General features: G+C 41.7%; 1 protein-coding gene across 9 annotated transcripts in view; it reads right to left on the bottom strand.

Annotated features, from left to right (window-relative positions):
- Positions 1-19,794, bottom strand: part of STAM (signal transducing adaptor molecule) — a 69,469-nt gene extending 49,675 nt beyond the window's left edge. For 3 of the 9 annotated variants that reach the window (XR_014817868.1, XR_014817869.1, XM_021064813.2), the window contains exon 1: positions 19,157-19,360. Coding sequence is in view for 3 of the 9 variants with exons in the window: in XM_021064813.2 (XP_020920472.2) it covers positions 19,157-19,196 (40 nt within the window). In the remaining 6 variants the exon portion in view is untranslated. Of the gene's footprint in view, positions 1-18,325; positions 18,402-18,666; positions 19,361-19,560 lie in introns of those variants that run through there. The other 6 variants (XM_084980202.1, XM_084980200.1, XM_084980199.1 and 3 more) reach the window with 6 other exon arrangements.
- Positions 19,795-20,047: the final 253 nt, after the last annotated feature.

Genomic DNA, 20,047 nt, shown 5'->3' with positions numbered 1-20,047 from the left:
TTACTAGCCAGCAAAAGAACACGACTAGGCACAGATCTCAACCAAAATGTTTCAGGTAATTTAATTATTTTATTTTGTTACTTTTGGTTTCTGAGAAGAAGGAGAGAGAAATGAACAAAAGAAAACCAAATCTTAAGTGAATGTCTTCTCTTAAACAAGTTAGGAGTTCCCACTGTGACTCAGCAGAAATGAAAATCTGACTAGCATCCATGAGGACACACTCAGTGGTTTAAGGGGCTAGTGTTGCCGTGAGCTGTGGTGTGGGTCGCAGATGCGGCTCAGATCCCAAGTTGCTGTGGCTGTGGGGTAGGCCAGCAGCTACAGCTCTGATTTGACCCCTACCCTAGGCACCCCCATATACCATGGGTGCAGCCCTAAAAAGACAACAACAACAACAAAACACTTAAAAACAGAGGTATGACAGACTGAACCAATCATGTAATTTATCTCCCTTTCTTAATTACTATCAAGGGATTTTTTTAAAAGACAAACACACAAGGATAAGGAAAGCATGAAAAGCAATAATAGCAACAGTATCTCAACAGCTATAGGACAACACTGATTCTTGGTAAACTGCTTAAGACTCAAGGAAGGCAAATCATGTATTGGAGGTAAAAAAAAGGCTTAAGAATCAGCCTATTGAATCCTCAGAAAATTCAAGTACTGACAGCACAAAGAACATCTTCGATGGAGGACGAAGAAGAAAAAGAGGGCTTCATGTAGCAAAATGGGTTAATGCTGTTTGAAATGCACGTAGTCCTGACTTTGTCTCCTTACCCAAGCACTCCAGCAACCACCTCTCCCCTCCAAGCAAATGAGTGATGGCTCACTCTCCTTAGGTAAAGCAAATGTTTTATAGCCAAGGAGACACCAGGTAGAGTTGACACTTAGGCACCAAAAATAAGGAATTATTTCTGTTTTCCAGTCTGGCATGATAAGCAATTTGGAAGTTATCCTTTCATTCTAACAAGTAAGATGCTAAACAGGAGTTCCCTGGTGGCTCAGAAGGTTAAGGACCTGATGTTGTCACTGCAGTGGCTCTGGTCACGGTTGTGGTAAGGGTTCGATCCCTGGCCCGGGAACTTTATGCATGCTAAGGCCATGACCAACAAAAACCCAAACGAAGTGAAAAATCAGCAACTCTTCTTAGATCCCCCAGAAGTGAGGTCACTGAGCAAACTGCTGCCCCCCAAATAAGACACACAGACAGATGGATTCACTGAATCACAACAAAGCAGAAACACCAGCAGGAACCAGTACCAGGACACAAAAATCTAAACTGAAACACAAACTGCTGGAGGATGAGTACACCAACCTGAAAGTTAAAACCCCAGAGAAACCTAGACTTAGGGGCTTCCCAACACTTTTGTGAGTTTTATTTCCATGGCTTCTCCCAGGTTCTCAAGGTGAACATCTTAGCAAATTCCCCCTATTTCTCCAGCACAGGAAGGAAAACATTTTGATACACACCAGAGTGTTCTCCTTCTAACAAGGCTTACTCTCAGGAGCAATTACTCCACCAGCACCCAACCAAGTAGGGTTTCACCAGAGATTAATCCACCTGGGGGAGGCGGAATTCCCAACTCCAGCTGCTCAAGGCCTCAAGGGGGGAGAAGGGGGATAGTCAGCTCCAGCCCACGCAAGTCATCCTGTCCCTCTTAAGGGGGAGCTTGGAGGAATGCTGAGACGCTAGTGAAAAATTCACTCCCGGGGCAGAGGCTCATTGAAAGACTAAGACTAAATCCCGTGACTATGGTTACCTTAACATGACACCACTGAAGGTGTTCCCTTTATCAAATACATCACACCCAGCTTCCAGCAGGCCACACTAGAAGACAAAGACCACAGCTGGAAGAGACAAGAGCTAGCATCAGAATGAGCATCGGATACAACAGGGGTGCTGGGATTATCAGACCAGAAACTTTAAAGACTACGATTAATATCCTAAGAGCTCTAATGGAAAAAGTAGATAACATGCAAGAACAGATGGATAATATAAGTAGAGAGATGGAAACTCTAAAAAAGAATCAAAGAGACTAGAGATCAAAAATAGTAATAACATCTGTGGCTCTGGTGTCGGCTGGCGGCTACAGCTCTGATTAGACCCCTAGCCTGGGAACCTCCATACACCGTGGGTGCGGCCCTAGAAAAGACCAAAAAAAAAAAAAAAAGTACTAACAGATGGTCAGAATGGCCATCGTTAGTAAGTCTATAAATAACAAATGCTGGAGATGGTGTGGAGAAATGCTGATGGGAATGTAAATTGGTACAACCACTATGGAAAATAGTATGAAGGTTCCTCAATATAGAACTAAATATAGAACTACCATATGATCCAGCAATCCCATTCCTGGGCAGCTATCCAAAACATTCATTCAAAGAGATACATGCACCCCTATGTTCACAGCAGCACTCTTCACAATAGCCAAGACATGGAAACAACTTAAATGTCCATTGACAGACAAATGCATTAAGATGTAGTGCATATACACACTGGAATACTACTCAGCCATAAAAAAGCACAAAATAATGCCATTCACAGAAACACGGATGCAACTAGAGATAATCATACTAAGTGAAAGTCATAAAGAGAAAGACAAATACCATATGATTGTCACTTATACGTAGAATCTAAAACATGGCACAAAGGAACCTATCTACAAAAGTGAAACAGGCTCATGTACAAGGAGAACAGACATGTGGCTGCCAAGGTGGAGGGGGAGGGATTGGGAGTTTGGGATAGTAGATGCAAAATGGGTAAGCAATGAGGTCCTCCTGTACAGCAAAGGGAACTATATCCAATCTGAGATAGACCATGATGGATAATAATATGTATGACTGAGTTACTATGCCATACAGCAGAAACTGGCACCACATTGTAAATCAACTATGTTGTAATTTAAAAAATTTAATTGTAAAAAAATAAAACAATGAAACATTAAAAAAAATAATATAACAGAAATGAATGCCTATGATCAGCAGTCTGGACACAGCTGAGGCAAGAATCTCTGAGCCTGAAGATATGTCAATAAGAACTTGCAAAACTGAAAAATAGAATAAAAATGACTTGGGGTGGGGGGGGAGAAATTGGAACAGATTTTCCAAGAACTGTGGAAAACTACAAAAGCTGTAACAGAGGCATAAATGAACACCAAAGAAAAAAAGAGAGAAAGAAAGAGAAGAAATATTTGAAGCAAATATGACTCAGAATTTCCCCAAATTAATATCAGACACCAGTGGTTACAGGTCCAGGGAGCTCCAGGAGCACCAGGCACAATAAATGTCAAAACAACAATAATGGAGTTCTGGTCGTGGCTCAGTGGAAGTGAATCTGACTAGCATCCACGAGGATGAAGGTTTGACCCCTGGCCTCACTCAGTGGGTTAAGGATCCAGCATTGCTATGAGCTGTGGTATAGGTAGCAGACCCGGCATAGATCTGGCGTTGCTGTGGCACAGGCCAGCAGCTGTAGCTCGAATTCAAGCCCTAGCCTGGAAACCTCCATATGCTGTGAATGCAGCCCTAAAAAGACAAAAACAACAACAACAACAACAACAAAGCAAACCTCTACATCTAGGCATATTGTATTTAAACTGCAGAAAATCAAAGATAAAGAAAAAAATTAAAAAGCCAGCAGAAAGAAAATCTTATCTATTCAGAAATACACACAACAATTACAAATGACATCTCAGAAACCACGCAAATAAGGAGAGAATGGAATGAAACAGTGTTGAGAGAAAATAACCAATTTAGGATTATATATCCTGTGAAATTATTCACAAGGAAGGAGATATAAAGACTTCCTCAAATTGAGGAGTTCCTGTCATGGCTCAGCAGTTAAAGAACTCAACTAGTATCCATGAGAACACGGGTTTAATCCCTGGCCTTATTCAGTGGGTTAAGGATCTAGCATTGCCGTGAGGGTGTGGGTCACAAGTGTGCCTTGGATCCCTCATTGCTATGGTTGTGGTATAGGCCAGCAGCTGCAACTCTGATTCCACCACCCCTAGCCTGGGAACCTACAAAACCTCCATATGCCGCAGGTGCAGCCCCAAAAAGACAAAGAAGAAAAAAGAAATGCTGAGCTCGTCTGTTGCCAGTAGCTTGGCCTTGCAAGAAATGTTTTAAAAAGTTCTCCAGAGAGAAGACAGTTATGTGTGTGTGTGTGTACAAGCATGTGTGCATGTGTGTGTGTGTGTGTGTGTGTGTGCAGGTATGTGTACAAATGAAAGAACAAGAGACAAATTAGGAATACTTTGTTACTAGAAGGTGATTTGTACTTCCAGTGAAGTGGTATAATGTTAAGTGGACTTGGACTAGCTGTAAATATATACTGTAAACTCTAGTGCAACTATGGAAAGTAGCAAAAAAAAAAAAAAAAAAAAGGAAGAAGTATAATTGATGTGCTAAAAAAAGAGAGACAATGGAATCATACAACATGTTCAATTAAAATCAAAAGGCAGGGGAAAAAGATTAAGAAAAAAATAGGAACAAAGAACAAGGGCTACTACTAGAAAATTGTAACAGATATGGTAGATATTTATCTAATAATATTATAATCTCTTTAAATATCAACCAGCCTAAATACAGAGTTTGGAGTTCCCAGTCATGGTGCAGCGGAAACCAATCCAACTAGGAACCATGAGGCTGCAGGTTTGATTCCTGGCCTCGCTCAGTGGGTTAAGGATCTGGCGTTGCCATGCACTGTGGTGTAGGTCGAAGACCCGGCTCGGATCTGGAGTTGCTATGGCTGTGGCACAGACCAGCAGCTACAGCTCCAATTGGACCCCTAGCCTGGGAACCTCCATTTGCCACAGGTGCAGCCCTAAAAAGCAAAAATACATACATACATACATACATACACAGATTGTCAGAGTGACCAAAAAATGAGATCCAATTATATGTGTTCTACAAGTAACACTTTAAATATAAAGTCACATATAGGTTAAAAGTAAAGGGATGGAGCCACATGGAAAAGAATGAAATTAGAACATTGCCTAACACAATACACAGAAATAAACTCAAAATAGATTAAAGACCTAGATATAAGACCAGACACTATCAAATTCTTAGAGGAAAACATAGGCCAAACACTCTCTGATATAAACAACAGGAATATCTTCTCAGATCCACCTCTCAGAGTATTTACAACAAAAACAAAAATAAACAAACGGGACCTAATCAAACTTCAAAGTTTCTGCACAGCAAAGGAAACCTTAAACAACACAAAAAGACAAACCACAGAATGGGAGAAAATCTTTGCAAGTGAATCAACTGACAAGGGATTAATCTCCAAAATTTATAAACAACTTCTGCAGCTCCATACCAAAAAAACAAACAAGCCCATCAAAAAATGGGCAGAAGATCTAAAGAGACAGTTCTCCAAAGAAGATACACAGATGGCCGAGAAACACATGAAAGGATGTTCAACATCACTCATTATTAGAGAGATGCAAATCAAAACCACTATGGGGTACAAGCTTACACCAGCCAGAATGGCCATCATCAAAAAGACTACATACAATAAGTGCTGGAGAGGGTGTGGAGAAAAAGGAACACTAGTACACTGCTGGTGGGATTGTAAATTGGTGCAACCACTGTGGAAAGTATGGAGATTCCTCAGAAAACTAAACATAGAACTACCATTTGATCCAGCAATCCCACTCCTGGGCATCTACCCAGAGAAAACCACAACTCGCAAAGACACATGTACTCCAATGTTCACTGCAGCACTATTTGCAATAGCCAAGACATGGAAACAACCTAAATGTCCATCAACAGAGGAGTGGATCAAGAAGATGTGGTACATATACACAATGGAATATTACTTAGCCATTAAAAAGAACGAAATACTAGCATTTTTTGCAACATGGATGGACTTAGAAACTATCATGCTAGGAGTTCCCATCGTGGTGCAGTGGTTAACAAATCCGACTAGGAACCATGAGGTTGCGGGTTTGGTCCCTGCCCTTGCTCGGTGGGTTAACGATCCGGCGTTGCCGTGAGCTGTGGTGTAGGTTGCAGATGCGGCTTGGATCCTGCGTTGCTGTGGCTCTGGCGTAGGCTAGTGGCTACAGCTCTGATTCGACCCCTAGCCTCGGAACCTCCATATGCCACAAGAGCGGCCCAAGAAATAGCAAAAAGACAAAAAGACAAAAAAAAAAAAAAGAAAAGAAAAAGAAAAAGAAAAAGAAACTATCATGCTAAGTGAAGTCAGCCATACAATGACTTCACTAGCATGTGGAATCTGAAAAAAGATCAGACTGAACTGCTTTGCAGAACAGATGCTGACTCACGGACATTGAAAAACTTATGGTCTCCAGAGGAGACAGTTTGGGGGGTAGGGGGATGTGCTTGGGCTGTGGGATGGAAATCCTGTGAAATCAGATTGTTATGATCATTATACAACTACAGATGTGATAAATTCATTTGAGTAATAAAAAAAAAGAAAAAATCCTAAAAAAAAATAAATAAATAAATACAATTTACTTACAAAAAAAAAAAGTAAAGGGATGGAGAAAGATATACCATGCTAACACTAACTAAAAGGAAGTGGGAATAGCTATATTAATTGGAGACAGAGCCATATCTTGGAGCACGGAAAATTATCAAGGATAGAGAGGCATTACATAATAGTAAAGGGGTCAATTCTCCAAGAAGTCACCTACGTACGTGCCTAACAGACCACCTTCTGGGCCCTAGAGCACACCATAACAAATTTTAAAAACTAGAAATTATACAATGTCTGCTCATCGGCTACAATGAAATTAAACGAGAAATCATTAATAAAAAGATAGCTGAGAATGCCAAAATACGTGGCAATTAAATAACACACTTCTAAAGAATACACAAGCAGAAAAAGGAGAAAATTTAAAGTATTATGAACCAAACAAAAATGAAAGTATAACCTATCAAAATTTGTAGGAGACATTTAATATCAGCATTTACCGGGAAATTTGAATGCGCACATTAGAAAAGAAGATCTAAAATCACTAACATAAACTTCCCACCTAGGAAACTACAAGAGGAAATTAAATTCAAAGTAAGCAGAAGAAAAAAAAAGAGAGCAGAAATGAACGAAATTGAAAACAGAAAATAATTCCATTCCAAATAAAGATTTACTATCATTTCAAAAAAAGAAAAAAAAGAAAGAAAATAGAAAGTGGAGAAAATGCAGTACAACCAAAAGCTGGTTCTTTGGAAAGATCAATAAAGCTGATAGGCTAACTGGAAAAAAAGAGAAAGAACACAAATTATTAATATCAGAAATGAAAGAGGGGAGCTTTCATTTCTATACACATACAAAGGATATGAAATGAGTATTACTCTGGGTTAATACTATTGCTAGGGTCATGCGAGCCTCCAGTTTATAGCCAGTCATCAGAAGCACAGGGAGCACCTGGGATGGCATCTGAAGTATGGAATGAGGGCCGACTTGTGGGACCTAGCCCTTAACCTAAGGGGTCTGACACTAACTTTACGTAGACAGTGTCAGACTTGAGCTAAATATGTAGGACATCTGAAAATTGGAGAATTGCTTGGTGGTGTTGGAGGAAAAAAAACACATCATCATTATGAACAACTCTACGCCTACGAATTTGATAACCTAGATAAGATGAACCAAGTCATCAGAAGACCCATCTACCAAAACACAAACAAGAAAAAAATAGACAATCTGAATGGGCCTGTATCTATTAAAGAAAACTGAGGAGTTCTTGTCATGGCTCAGTGGTTAACAAAAATCCATGAGGACACGGGTTTGATCCCTGGCCTCACTCGGTGGATTAAGGATCTAGCATTGCCATGAGCTGTGTGGTGTAGGTCACAGACATGGCTCAGATGCCAAGTTGCTGTGGTTGTGGTAGCAGCTACAGCTCCAATTCGACCCCTAGCCTGGGAACATCCATAGGCCATGGGTACAGCCCTAAAAAGACAAAAATACCTCCCCCCCAAAAAAGGAAATTGAACAAGTAACCAACAACCTTCAAAAACAAAAAGCAGGAGGCACAGATAGGTTAATGATGAATTCTACCAAACATTTAAGGAGGAAATTATACCAATTCTCTACCATCTCATCTAGAAGATAGCTGAGGGAATACTTTCTAACTCATTTTATGAGGACAGTATTATCCTACTACCAAAACTAGACAAAGACATTAGTAGAAAACTACAGTCCAATATCGCTCATGAAAATAAATGCACAAATCCCCAACAAAATATTAGCAAATGCAGCACAGAAGAAACCAACTTAGAAGAATCAAGAGCCAATGTGAGAGGAACAAAAAAACAACTTCCAAAAGAAATAACTGTTATATTCGGAAACAAAAACTATACCAACGTAGAAAGCAACCTGTCTTGACCGGAGCCCTGCAACTTCAAGAACAGATTATGTTGAAAGGCAGCATCATGAAGATGTTCACTAATATTCCCATTTTTTTAACCTGAGATCATTTGGGGGTGGGAAGCTTGATCCATACCAAGATTCTTACCGATGATGACTGATGCTGGTGATGATAATGAAATTCCTGCCCTCCCCCCGCCCCCCTCCCCTCAAGGCCCTGCTGCCTGGTTCAACAGGCAGCACTCATTTCCCACTCTGACTTCCTACTTAGAGCTGGAGGTCAGTCAGAGCTGGAGGTCAGTCACTCTGACTTCCTACTCAGCTTAAAAATCAAAACATATAAAGCAGCCAACTCTGTCCAAATTCTCTATAGGCTTACACTATCTGATTCACAGCAAAGCCCCAAGGAATAAGCAACACCTACCAGTTAGTCACTGCCACTGGAGAACTAGAATAAATAATAAGGCAGCAGTGAGTTGATAACCGATGGGTAGTGGTTGGCAGTGTATGTACGTATGTCTAACCACCCCACTGTTTTCTAAAATGGAAGATAAGAAAGGAGGTTATTCATACGTAAATTCCCTGTGTAAGAACACAAATATCTAAAGCACTTGAGATCTGGGTTAGTTATTTGCTCAAGACATGGTGAAATGTGGACATATATTCAACAAAATGAAGTAAGTTTCTAGCTACGCCAGGTCCTACCTGAAGTAGCCTAGATGCTTAAAAAAAAAAAAAAGGAAAAGAAAAGAAAGAAACCATCAGATAGAGACCTCAATATAAGATTGAAAGAGTCACAGAAAAAAAATGCAAAGCCTAAAGCAAGTTGCATAAAGGTAAAGACTTGGGAAGACAGAAAGGGAGTAGCAAGAAAGGCTTACTGATATATTTAGAAGTTAAGAAGAGAACAGGATCAATAACAAACATTTGTTTCTATTTAAGCAAATACGATAAAATTATGAAAACAGAAGTATAAAGAGGAATGTAAGCTGGCTGAAATAGATACTACTCTGTGAAAGGCAGGAAGCACTCCAAGACCTAAAATACAAAATGAGGTATATGTGTTTTGCAAGAAATATCAGAGACCCAAGAAAGTTGTGAGCAAGAAAATAATCTGATCAGAGCTGGATTTTTACCAAAAAAAAAGAAGGAGAAGAAGAATTTATTGCCAATACGTAAAAATGGTTTGGAAGAGAGATAAGAAAATATAATGAGAAACTTAACATTACTCTGGAAACAAAATGGGTTACTCTGAAAGCAAATACTGAAATGCTATTTGTTTTTTTTCTTTTTATGGCCATACCAGCAGCATATAGAAGTTCCCAAGTTAAGGGTCCGGCCTACGCCGCAGCAATGCCAGGTCTGAGCTGCATCTGCGACCTATGCTATGCCACAGCTTGCAGCAACACCGGATCCTTAAACCACTGAGCAAGGCCAGGGGTCGAGCCTGCATCCTCACAGACACTTCATCAGGTCCTTAACCTTCTAAGCTATAACAGGAACTCATATGCTATTTAATTTGTTCTCACTGGCAGGTATGCCAAGAGGCTAACAGTCAAATTTAGCTTCTCAAGCTTCTACAATTGTAAATCCCTTGAAAATTACAATTTCTACTTTGGATAACTCTTCCAATATTCATGCTCTCAGCCTAAATGCTCAATAAATACTAAATCTAATCAGGTAAATGTAATATGAACCCATAAAAGTCATAGAAACATAAAGACCTTTAACAGCATCTACTTCCGTGGTTTTCAAATCTACCTTTTCCATGCAGAAACCCTCCCCAAAGTAATTTGGATGTTAACACATCAGACCTCACAGGCTGAGGGCACAAACCTCCACAAATCTCCCCTCACTTCAGACACATGAAACAAGCTCTGGGGTTCCCAGGCCACAAGCACTTCTAACCAACTGGCTACAAATCCCGGGTTTCCACTATCCCTTTGGGTTTGATAACGCACTATAACATCTCACAGAACTCAAGAAAACACTTATATTTACAGTTTCGTTACATAAGATACAAATAGCAACCAGCCAGTGACAAGACAGGCCGAGGGCTAGGTCTGGGCGGATCGCAAAGGCAAAGCTTCTGTGCCTTCAGGATTTATCCTCCTCCCGGTACATCAATGTGCATCACCAACCAGGAACTGCATTGGAGATCAGTGTCCAGATGTTTTTGGGGGGTTTCATTATAAAGGTATGATTGAACAACTGGCCACCTCGTGGAACTCCATCTCCAGGCCCACTCCCCCTTTCTGGAGGTCCAGCTGACATCCTGGGACTCTAAGTCCCAACAATTCACTCACAAGGTGGGTTTTTTTGGAGGGACCAGCTAAGTCACCTCTCTCACATAAACCAAGGTCCTGTTCCAGGAGCCCACCATAAAAACGAAAGATGTTCCTATCACTCAGGAGACTCCATGGATTTAGAGGTTCCCTTCCAGAAAACAAGGACAAAGACTAGTAAATTTTTTATTATTCAACATCTCTTTCATAAGAAAAACTTATCTTAAAAGAAATGCAATATGGAAAGCAAATTCAAGTGGAACTGTTCTGGAGAGTTCCAGAGTCTTGCCCCACAGGCCCCTCTGATGTCCAAGAAGACTGAGTGAGTCATGCTGAACAATGTCCCTCAGTCTAACATTTAGAGTCTGTGGATTCCAAATGCAAAGGTCAAAACAGTCAGAAAAAAAATCCCCAAAAGCTCCAAAAAGCAAAACTTGAATCTGCCCTGCCTGGGCAACTATTCACATAACATTTACATTGTATTTACAACTACTTACATAGTATTTACACTTTACTAGGTATTACAAGTAATCTAAAGATAATTTCAAGTATATGAGAGGGATGTGCATAGGTTATAACATCATGCCATTTTATATACGGGATTTGAACATCTGCAGACTTTTGTTGCTTTATTTTTGTCTTTTTAGAGCCACAGTCATGGCAAATGGAGGTTCCCAGGCTAGGGGTCGAATCAGAGCTGCAGAGGTTGGCCTATGCCACAGCCACAGCACTCAGGATCCAAGCCTTGTCTGAGACCTACACCACTGCTCACCGCCACACCAGACCCTTAACTCTCAGAGCAAGGCCAGAGATTGAACTCATGTCCACATGGATACTAGCTGAGTTTGTTACTGCTGAGCCACAATGGAAACTCCCAGTGTCTACAGTTTTGGTGGCCACTGGGGTCCTGCAACATTGCATTCCCTTGAAGATAGTGAGGGACAACAGTATTTCATCGCAGAAAAGTAAGTTATCACTTTGATCTGGCAGTGCCCTTAAATAATTAATTCATCATCCTCACTGATGGTTAGCCAGTCTTTTGAAAACTTACTTTTGAAGGTTTACCGGTTTTTTTAAAAAACACGCTTAAATGTTAAAACCTGTCGCTTTATTTAAAAATATAGTAGTTCCTGTTGTGGCACAGCAGAAACGAATCCGACTAGGAACCATGAAGTTGTGAGTCCGATCTCTGACCTTGCTCAGTGGGGTGAGGATCTGGCGTTGCTCTGAGCTTTGGTGTAGGTCGCAGATGAAGCTTGGATCCTGAGTTGCTGTGACTATGGTGTAGGCTGGCAGCTGTAGTTCTGATTAGATCCCTAGCCTGGAAACCTCCATATGCCGCGAGTGCGGCCCTAAGAAGAAGAAGAAAAAAAAAAAAAAAAAAAAAAAATATATATATATATATATATATGGTAGCTGGAGTTCCCATCATGGCTCAGCAGTTAATGAATCTGACTAGCATCCATGAGGATGCAGGTTTGATCCCTGGCCTTGCTCAGTGGGTTAAGGATCTGGCGTTGCCATGAGTTGTGGTGTAGGTTGCAGACACAGCTCAGATCCCATGTTCCTGTGGCTGTGGCATAGGCTGGCAGCTGTAGCTCTGATTCGACCCCTAACCTGGGAACTTCCATCCGCTGCAAGTACAGCACAAATAAATAATAGCTAAGCATCTTAAAACAATTTATTTAAAAGTTAATAGTGAATGAGAAACAATAGGTTTATGTCTTATCAAACATAAATTACCTATTACATGACTAAGGACGATCTGAATTAAGGCATAAACAGGAGTGTCCAGTATAGTCATTAGCAGATACTATGCTAAACACTCTCCTATATATAAACAGGACCAGTATCTGACTCAAACTTATGTACACAGATCGGAAATGCAATCCATTCCAGAATGCGAAAACCATTCACATTATTTATTGATGATGCGTCCAGATCAGCAGTAGCACAGTTCCTCTCAGTTTAAAATACTGATTTAATTCAGAAAAATGTAAATCACCCAGTTCAACATGGTTTTGTGCACAGGAAATGAAGTCAAAACTATTTATTTTCCAAGACAAAAACATGGAGGATGGGAAAGGGGAAAGTGACGAGCAGAAATAACAGACTTGTTTCTAAAGAACTCAAAGCTTCATAATGATCTCATTTTATCTTCAGATTATCCTTACTTTTTTACTCAAAAAGAGGAGATTGAGAAATTTGCCTAGCAGTACCCAGAAAAATCATACGCTGAGCCTCATTTGAATTTCAGTAATTTTCGCAATGGATTGAAGAACTGCTTTCTGAAGAGCAGCTGCTTTTGATTTTCTCAAAATTTACAACTGCCAAAGATTTGGGGAGGTAAGAAATACTGACAAGATGACTGCCATCATATGATGGCTATAGGAAAAAGACTGTCATTGAGTCAGCCTAAATGGAACAGTTCCTCAAAAATGGCCCAAGGAGAAAGCAAACCCTAAAGAAATTACCCTCTTTTTCAAGATTATCAGAATCAACTTTTCAAAAATGTTTTCATCTAACATCCCTGTCCCTCCTGACCACTGGAAATCACACTAGATGAGCAACATGAAGCTCTTCTATCCAGAAAGGGAAGGAGGCATCAAAGAAACAGCATGAAGGAATCTCGGAAAAGAACACAAAATAGAAATGAAAACCTAGAAGCATTAGAAAGAAGACCTTATAGGAGAAGTAAATTAGGAACAGAAGAAACAAGGAGTACAATTCCTTAACCCAGAGCTTTAAGAGACCTGTATTCCGGCTTTTCACATCTTTCTCCTGAGTATGTTTTCACAGTAACTGCTTCTACCCAGAGAATCTGAGTGGTGCTCGCCAAAGGCTCCACATCCATGCCCATCTTTATGACAAGAGGAGTTAAAATGAGTCTGCTGAGCACTGCACAGCAGGTCCTGAGCTAAGTCCTCTGAGTGCATCATCTCCTTACAACACCCTTAATAGGAACTGATGAGGGAAAAAGTATGTCAGGTCAGAGGATCCTTAACTGAAAAAGCAGTGGTGTAAAGCCAACAAGGAAATACCCCTTGAGGAAGAGTGGAAGGAGAGGCTGAAGAGGTAAAAAGCAGCCAAATACTCAAAGTTCTTAAACACCATGGTGCAAACTTCAAATTTCTGTGATAAGCTTCAGATTCACTAAAATATTTTAATCAGAGGAGCCATACGGTTTCATTTACATTCTAGAAATATCACTGCTGCCTGGAAAATGACTAGGGACAGACTGGAGGCAGGATAATGGTTAGAGGCTACTGTACTAATCTGATACAGAGCTAAACCTGCCTGGCAGTGGCAATGAGAACAGGAAGGCTGGGAGGCATGAATAGAGGGACATATGAATGGACCCAAGAGCTATGAGGGAGGATCCCTGGGGGCAAAGTGAGTTAAGGGTCAGGCACTGTCATTGCCGTGGCTGCAGCACCGGTTTGATCCCTGACCTGGGGAACTTGCACATGCCTCAAATGTGGCCAAAAAATTAAAAATTATTGGGAGTTCCCATCGTGACACAGCGGAAATGAACCTGACTAGGAACCACGAGGTTGCTGGTTCGATCCCTGGCCTCGCTCAGTGGGTTAATGATCCAGTGTTGCCATGAGCTGTGGTGTAGATCGCAGATGCCACTCAGATCTGGCGTTGTTGTGGCTGTGACATAGGCTGGCAGCTACAGCTCCAACTGGATATCTAGCCTGGGAACTTCCATATGCCACAGGTGCGGCCCTAAAAAGACAAAACACACACACACACAAAAAAAAATAAATAAATAAATATAACATCGACAAACTAAAAAAAATCATAATAAAAATTTATAAATAAAAAAATTAAAAATTGTTAATACTAAGCTACAACAAGTTAAAAAAAAAAAGAAGAGCTAACAGAAAGATAAGCATAAAGACCATGGCAACACCAGAATCGTTCAGGGCAAGTCCAGTGTGCCTGGCAGACAGAAGACAGTATATACCTGCTGTGGAAATGTTGAGAATTACAACTACAGAATTTAAGAATGACTTCCAGGTTCCAGACACGTATGACTATGTAAATTGAAGTGCCAGTCGTCAGAAAAGAGGAAAAGCATACTTGAGAAGACAAGTTTGAATATGACTTTGAACCTGCTGAATTTAAACCATCAGCTCCAGGAAAGAGTTAGAAAGTCATGTGTTTTTCTAAGTATTCTTCAGAGCAACTCCACGAGGTAGATATTTTTATCTCTATTCACAAAAGTGGTAAGTAAACTCCAAGAGGTTCTATACTTGCCCATGTCCATATTTCACCCACTTACTAAGAGCAAATGCTGCACCTGCAAGTTAAACCCAAAGCCCAGGCAAGGTCTTTCCATTACATTAAACTGCAAAAGAAGAACGTAGCATTAACACAGATGAGGATTAAACTGTTTGTGGTTTGATACGGACTGGGCTGGTAAAACAGAGTAAAAACATGTCCACATGTCCATGTCTAGAGGATATGAACTGGTCCAAAGGAGTGTGACTAGGCATGCAAGCGTAGTATTTATCCAAGACCTGATGATTTAGCAGAGGCAGGGAAATGATTCAGAGAGGCCTCCTGGGTTTCAAATCAAGATAATTAGAACATTATAAAATCATCACATAATGAAGGAAGAACCAGACTAGAAAGATGAGTTCAGTTTTCTGATAGACTGATTTTTTTAGGTGATATCAGAATACCAAATAGAAATGCAAGACTGGAGACATAGCAAATTATCAGTAACTCAGTACTTGATAAATACCTTTACATTTTTAAAGTAGAGCCAAAAGATCCTGCTGATTGTATGGATGTGGAGTGTGAAGGAAAAAGAGGAATCAATGATGACTCCTAGACAGTAAATATCAATGGTGCCAGCTACCAAAACAAACAAGGATGAAGGAATGCACAGGTGTGGGGAAGAAAACAAAACTGATTATTACTTCTATACCCCATATTAAAGATAAGGAAACTGAGGCACAGAGTATTTAAGCAACTAACCCAAAGTCACACTGCTGGTAAGCAGCAGACCTGGGAAGTGAACTCAGGCAGTGTAGCTCTAGAGTCTGAACTCTCAGTGCTAAGTTAAATTGCCTCCAAAGACACCAAGGGGGAAAAAAACATCAGAAAAGAAGTAGAAATGAGCCTGAGGCTCAGTTCAACATTTGGAAGTCACAAAAAGGAGAAGCCAAAAAGACTAAAAAAGAGCTAAGTAGAAGATGAGAAAAAGTCGGGTGTCCTGGAAACCAAATGAATAAAGTACATCAAAGAGGAGTGCTAGGAAATCAACAAAGAAATAGACTAGGAACTGACCAATGGACTTGGCAAGATGGAAGTCAACAGGGACTCTGAAATAAAAGCTTGATGGAATGAGTTATCTTTGTAATTCAAGAGTTGAACTTAGCAAGAAATATAACATCCAAAATGAGATTCATGTACTCAGTAAACGTTTACCAAATGCTTATTACTGCCAGACACTGGTCTATGTGTTGGGGACACAGACAGTAATGAACAAACCAGACAAAAATCTCTGTCTTCACCGAGCTCACATTCTAGTAACACACTTAGGTGTTTCCTCAAAAGAAAAGCTATCCTGAGTACTTCACCTCTTTATATGAAATGTTACATGGCATCAATCAGTTTCTGATTCACCATTTCACTCTGTCAGTTTAGTGATGAAAGCTAAAGGCAATTAACTTTGAGGAGGAATAAATATATGCTAATGATAAGTGATAAACATATCAAGTGAGTTAGTGGGAATACTTTAATATCACTGACATACTCACCAATGGACAAAGCTACATACTTATTCTACATGCTATCCTAGTAAAAAATTTTGAATAGGAGTCTGTTGGGCTCTGTCCAAGGATGATTTACTGGGAGTCTCTGGCAGGTCTTCTTAGATAAACTTTCAGGATAGTTGAACACACAGATCATAAGAGAACTGATTCAAATACCGAAACTTTAAAAAGTAAGCTCTTCTGGAGCAAACAAGGTTCTTACACTCAAGAAGCTTACAGTCTATCGACACATTCTCAATTCAACACATTTTTATTAAGCACCTACTCTGTAGCAACTACTAAAAATAAAAAGCATAATATAGGATAAAACTATCTTTAACGGTAAAAATTTGGTAAAGACAAAAGGTACTACAGTAGTTTTGAAAACGGTGAAGACTGCAATGGGCTAGAGCAGTGCTTCTTAAGTAGAAGCTACTTTGTGCCCCCAGGGGACACTGAACTATGTCTGGAAAAGTTTTTAAGTCCAACCAGGGTTTGGGTGGGGAGAAGTGCCACTGGCATCCAGCAGGACGAGGTCAGGGATGCTGCTGAACACCCCACATGAAGAGGACAGACTCTCCCAAAAGAGGCAGTTAATTGGTCCAAACTGTCCATAGTGTCACTAAGGAGAAACCCTAGGTTAGAGTAATCAGGAAATGATTCAGAGATAAGTTGTCTTCTGAGTTGGCCCTTAATCATGAGGACGTATAGAAAGGTAGAAGAAATAATCAAGCAAAAAGCATAAAAGCAAGAAGGAGCTCTGCGTTTGAACTGGGTGGCGTAAGTGTTGAGAAAGGGTTTGGCATTAAGAGATTTATCTGGGAGTCCTGCTGTGGTGCAACAGGATTGGCAGCATCTTTGGAGCACTGGGAAGAAGGTCTGATTCCTCATTAAGGATCCAGGGCTGCAGCATACATTGAAACTGCAGCTCGGATTTGATCCCTGGCCCAGGAACTCCATATAGTGGGGGACAACCAAAAAAGGAAAAAAAAAAAATTATAATTTTTAAAATGTTTTAAAAAAAAAGGAGTTCCCGTCGTGGCGCAGTGGTTAACGAATCCGACTAGGAACCATGAGGTTGCGGGTTCGTTCCCTGCCCTTGCTCAGTGGGTTAATGATCCGGCGTTGCTGTGAGCTGTGGTGTAGGTTGCAGACGCGGCTCGGATCCCTTGTTGCTGTGGCTCTGGCATAGGCCGGAGGCTACAGCTCCGACTGGACCCCTAGCCTGGGAACCTCCATATGCTGCGGGAGCGGCCCAAGAAATAGCAAAAAGACCAAAAAAAAAAAAAAGAAATGTATCTGAACCCAATGGAAATGTGGGTTCAAAAAGCAATAAGATATAAAAGTGACTGGGTAGTTTGGAAGCTAGATTATACACAACCATGAAAATCAATCAGATCAAGCTGCTGGAAATAAAAGGAGCAAGTATCAAGAAAATGTTTTATCTTAAGCATTTGCCCTGGAAATTAATGTAGTAAGTTACAAAACTGCCTGAGAGCAGCAACCACAACTTCTTCATCACTCTTATGCCACGTAGCAGTGTCCTGTCAAGAGTGTGTGCTAAGTCCTTTTTAAATTAAATGTAACTTCCCAATTATTTATTAACTATTACATATTAATTCACTGAACCACAAACAGTGAATCAATATGTCTTCCCTCTCTTTAGTTTGAGAACGTTGGGATCTCACTTTGAGCTGGGCAGTGTCAGAGCTAGGGCTGAACCCTTTTCTCATCTTAACCCAAACCTTCAAGTTTCAGTGGCATGCAGTAAGCTGGAGTTAAAAAAGCAAAATTCAATTCCTTCTTAATTAAAATAAACAAAGACATTAAAAAAAAAAAAAACCTCCCTAAGGTTGCCCTTATTCTTCTTTACTAGAGTAACCAGACTTGGTTCTTAACTTGCTTTCATTCCACACGTGTGTACGTACCAAAGTAGGTCCCAAGGGGATTCAAAGCATTCCAAACTTCTCTCCCTGAAAACTCAAAACTCCTGTAATGATCACCCTCAGATCAGAAAAAATAAAATAAAATAAATACAAAGCTAACCTGTTGAATCGGTATGATCAGTATTTAAAACCAATGATTCAGAAAGCCCCGCCCCCCCCCAAAAGAGCACTTCAAATTCACAACAAATTAGGATTGTCAAAGTTCCAGGTCCTCTTCCACAATTCTTAAAGCACTGAGAGGAAAGCAGCCCAGTGGCTCAGGTCCTCAATTCGGTTTCTGTTGCTGCCAAGTATTCCATTTTCCTCTCTCTTTCCCCCAATACCTTTGAGAGTCTATCCTTAAACAGAAGCTCTCTCCTTCCGTTACAGTCCTAAAACGGATTTTTAAAAATCCTCTAAGGAAGCTAACCTAAAACCTTTGACATACGTCCCGGGAAACACTTTTTTACAGGGCTTATCATCCCACGCTGGCTGAGACTCCCTTGCTTTCAAGTGCGTTCACCCAGAAACACGGTCCCGGCACCAAATGCTGTACCAGCTGTTCCTCCGCGGCCTCCCACATCCACCTTTCAAGCAGCTTTTTCCAAGTCCACAGCCCCAGCTCAAGGCCCATTTTGCAGGCTCCCTCAGTCTCATTTCTTTCAAAGAGGATGCGCCAAGCCCTCAACCTCCTCCAAACTCGTACAGAAAGAGCCTCTGTAAAGGGGAAGAACTCGGCCCCGGCCCGGGGGGCCCAGAAGGTCCGCGGAGAGCCGGCAGCGTGGGCTCGCGGTCCGCCGAGGGGGTGGGGCTGGGAGCGACCAAAGCACTCACCCACATCCTGATCAAAGGGGTTGGTGGCAAAGAGAGGCATCTCCACTGCGTGCAGAGGTGTCCGCAGGGACTCCCCCTCGACAGCACGGGAGTCAGGCTGGGACGTGGGAAAGGAGACTACTCAGGCAAAAACAGCGACGCAGACGGAGTCCACGGGGACCTCGGCAGCTCCTCCTCTCCCCGACCCCCAATTACCGCGGCGGCGGCGGCGGCGGCGGCGCGGCAAGAGCTGAGAAGCCGCGAAGGCCCCCTGCGCGCGCGGAGCCTGTCGGGAATCTAGGCGCCCTCGGCGCTGCCTGCCCAGAACCTGCCCGGAATCTGCCCCACCAAAACAGGCCCCATCCCAGCGCCCCTTCCATCCGGCCCCCCTCTTGATTAGCCACGCGAGAGAGGGGCAGTGACACCTGCGTTTTCTGCTTTAGCTTTGGCCGGGAGCCTCCGGAGGGCGGGGTCCTCCAGGCGCGCAGAAGCCCACTAGTGAGCCCAGGAGTGAATCAGAGAGTGAGCAGATAGAAAAGGGTCGTGTTTGAGTACAGGGAGAGCCCCTTTTCCCCTCTCTCTGTTGGTTATCATAATTTTGTGATCCTTGTGGAGGAGGATGGAAGTGCCTTCTCTCGGGCGCATCTAAGTAAAAAGGCTGTGAGTTCAGTTCGCTGTCTGCAGTGACCAGAAACTGGCTCAGGTTGAAGTCATGTGAGCGGGAGGGATTGGCCCGAATCCCTAAGAGGGGAGTGTCAGGGCGCGCAGCTCCCTCGCGGAGGCCGAGGTAACCCTGGCACCTTCCCGAGAGTCCCCAGACGTCCGCTTCAGAAGCTCTGCCGAAAGCACTTCCAGTTGGGCGTTGGCACCTACTGACTAACTGTGCAGTCACTGTGTGTTTACGATGATTGG

The sequence above is a fragment of the Sus scrofa genome, chromosome 10, assembly GCF_054392235.1.
Source record: "Sus scrofa isolate SSC_HxYL_T2T_F1_AM1 chromosome 10, Sscrofa_HxYL_maternal_Yorkshire_Landrace_v2.0, whole genome shotgun sequence".
In the NCBI taxonomy this organism is placed as follows: Eukaryota; Metazoa; Chordata; class Mammalia; order Artiodactyla; family Suidae; genus Sus; species Sus scrofa.
Note: the sequence above shows the minus strand (reverse complement) of the source record. Positions and strands in the feature narration are given on the sequence as shown.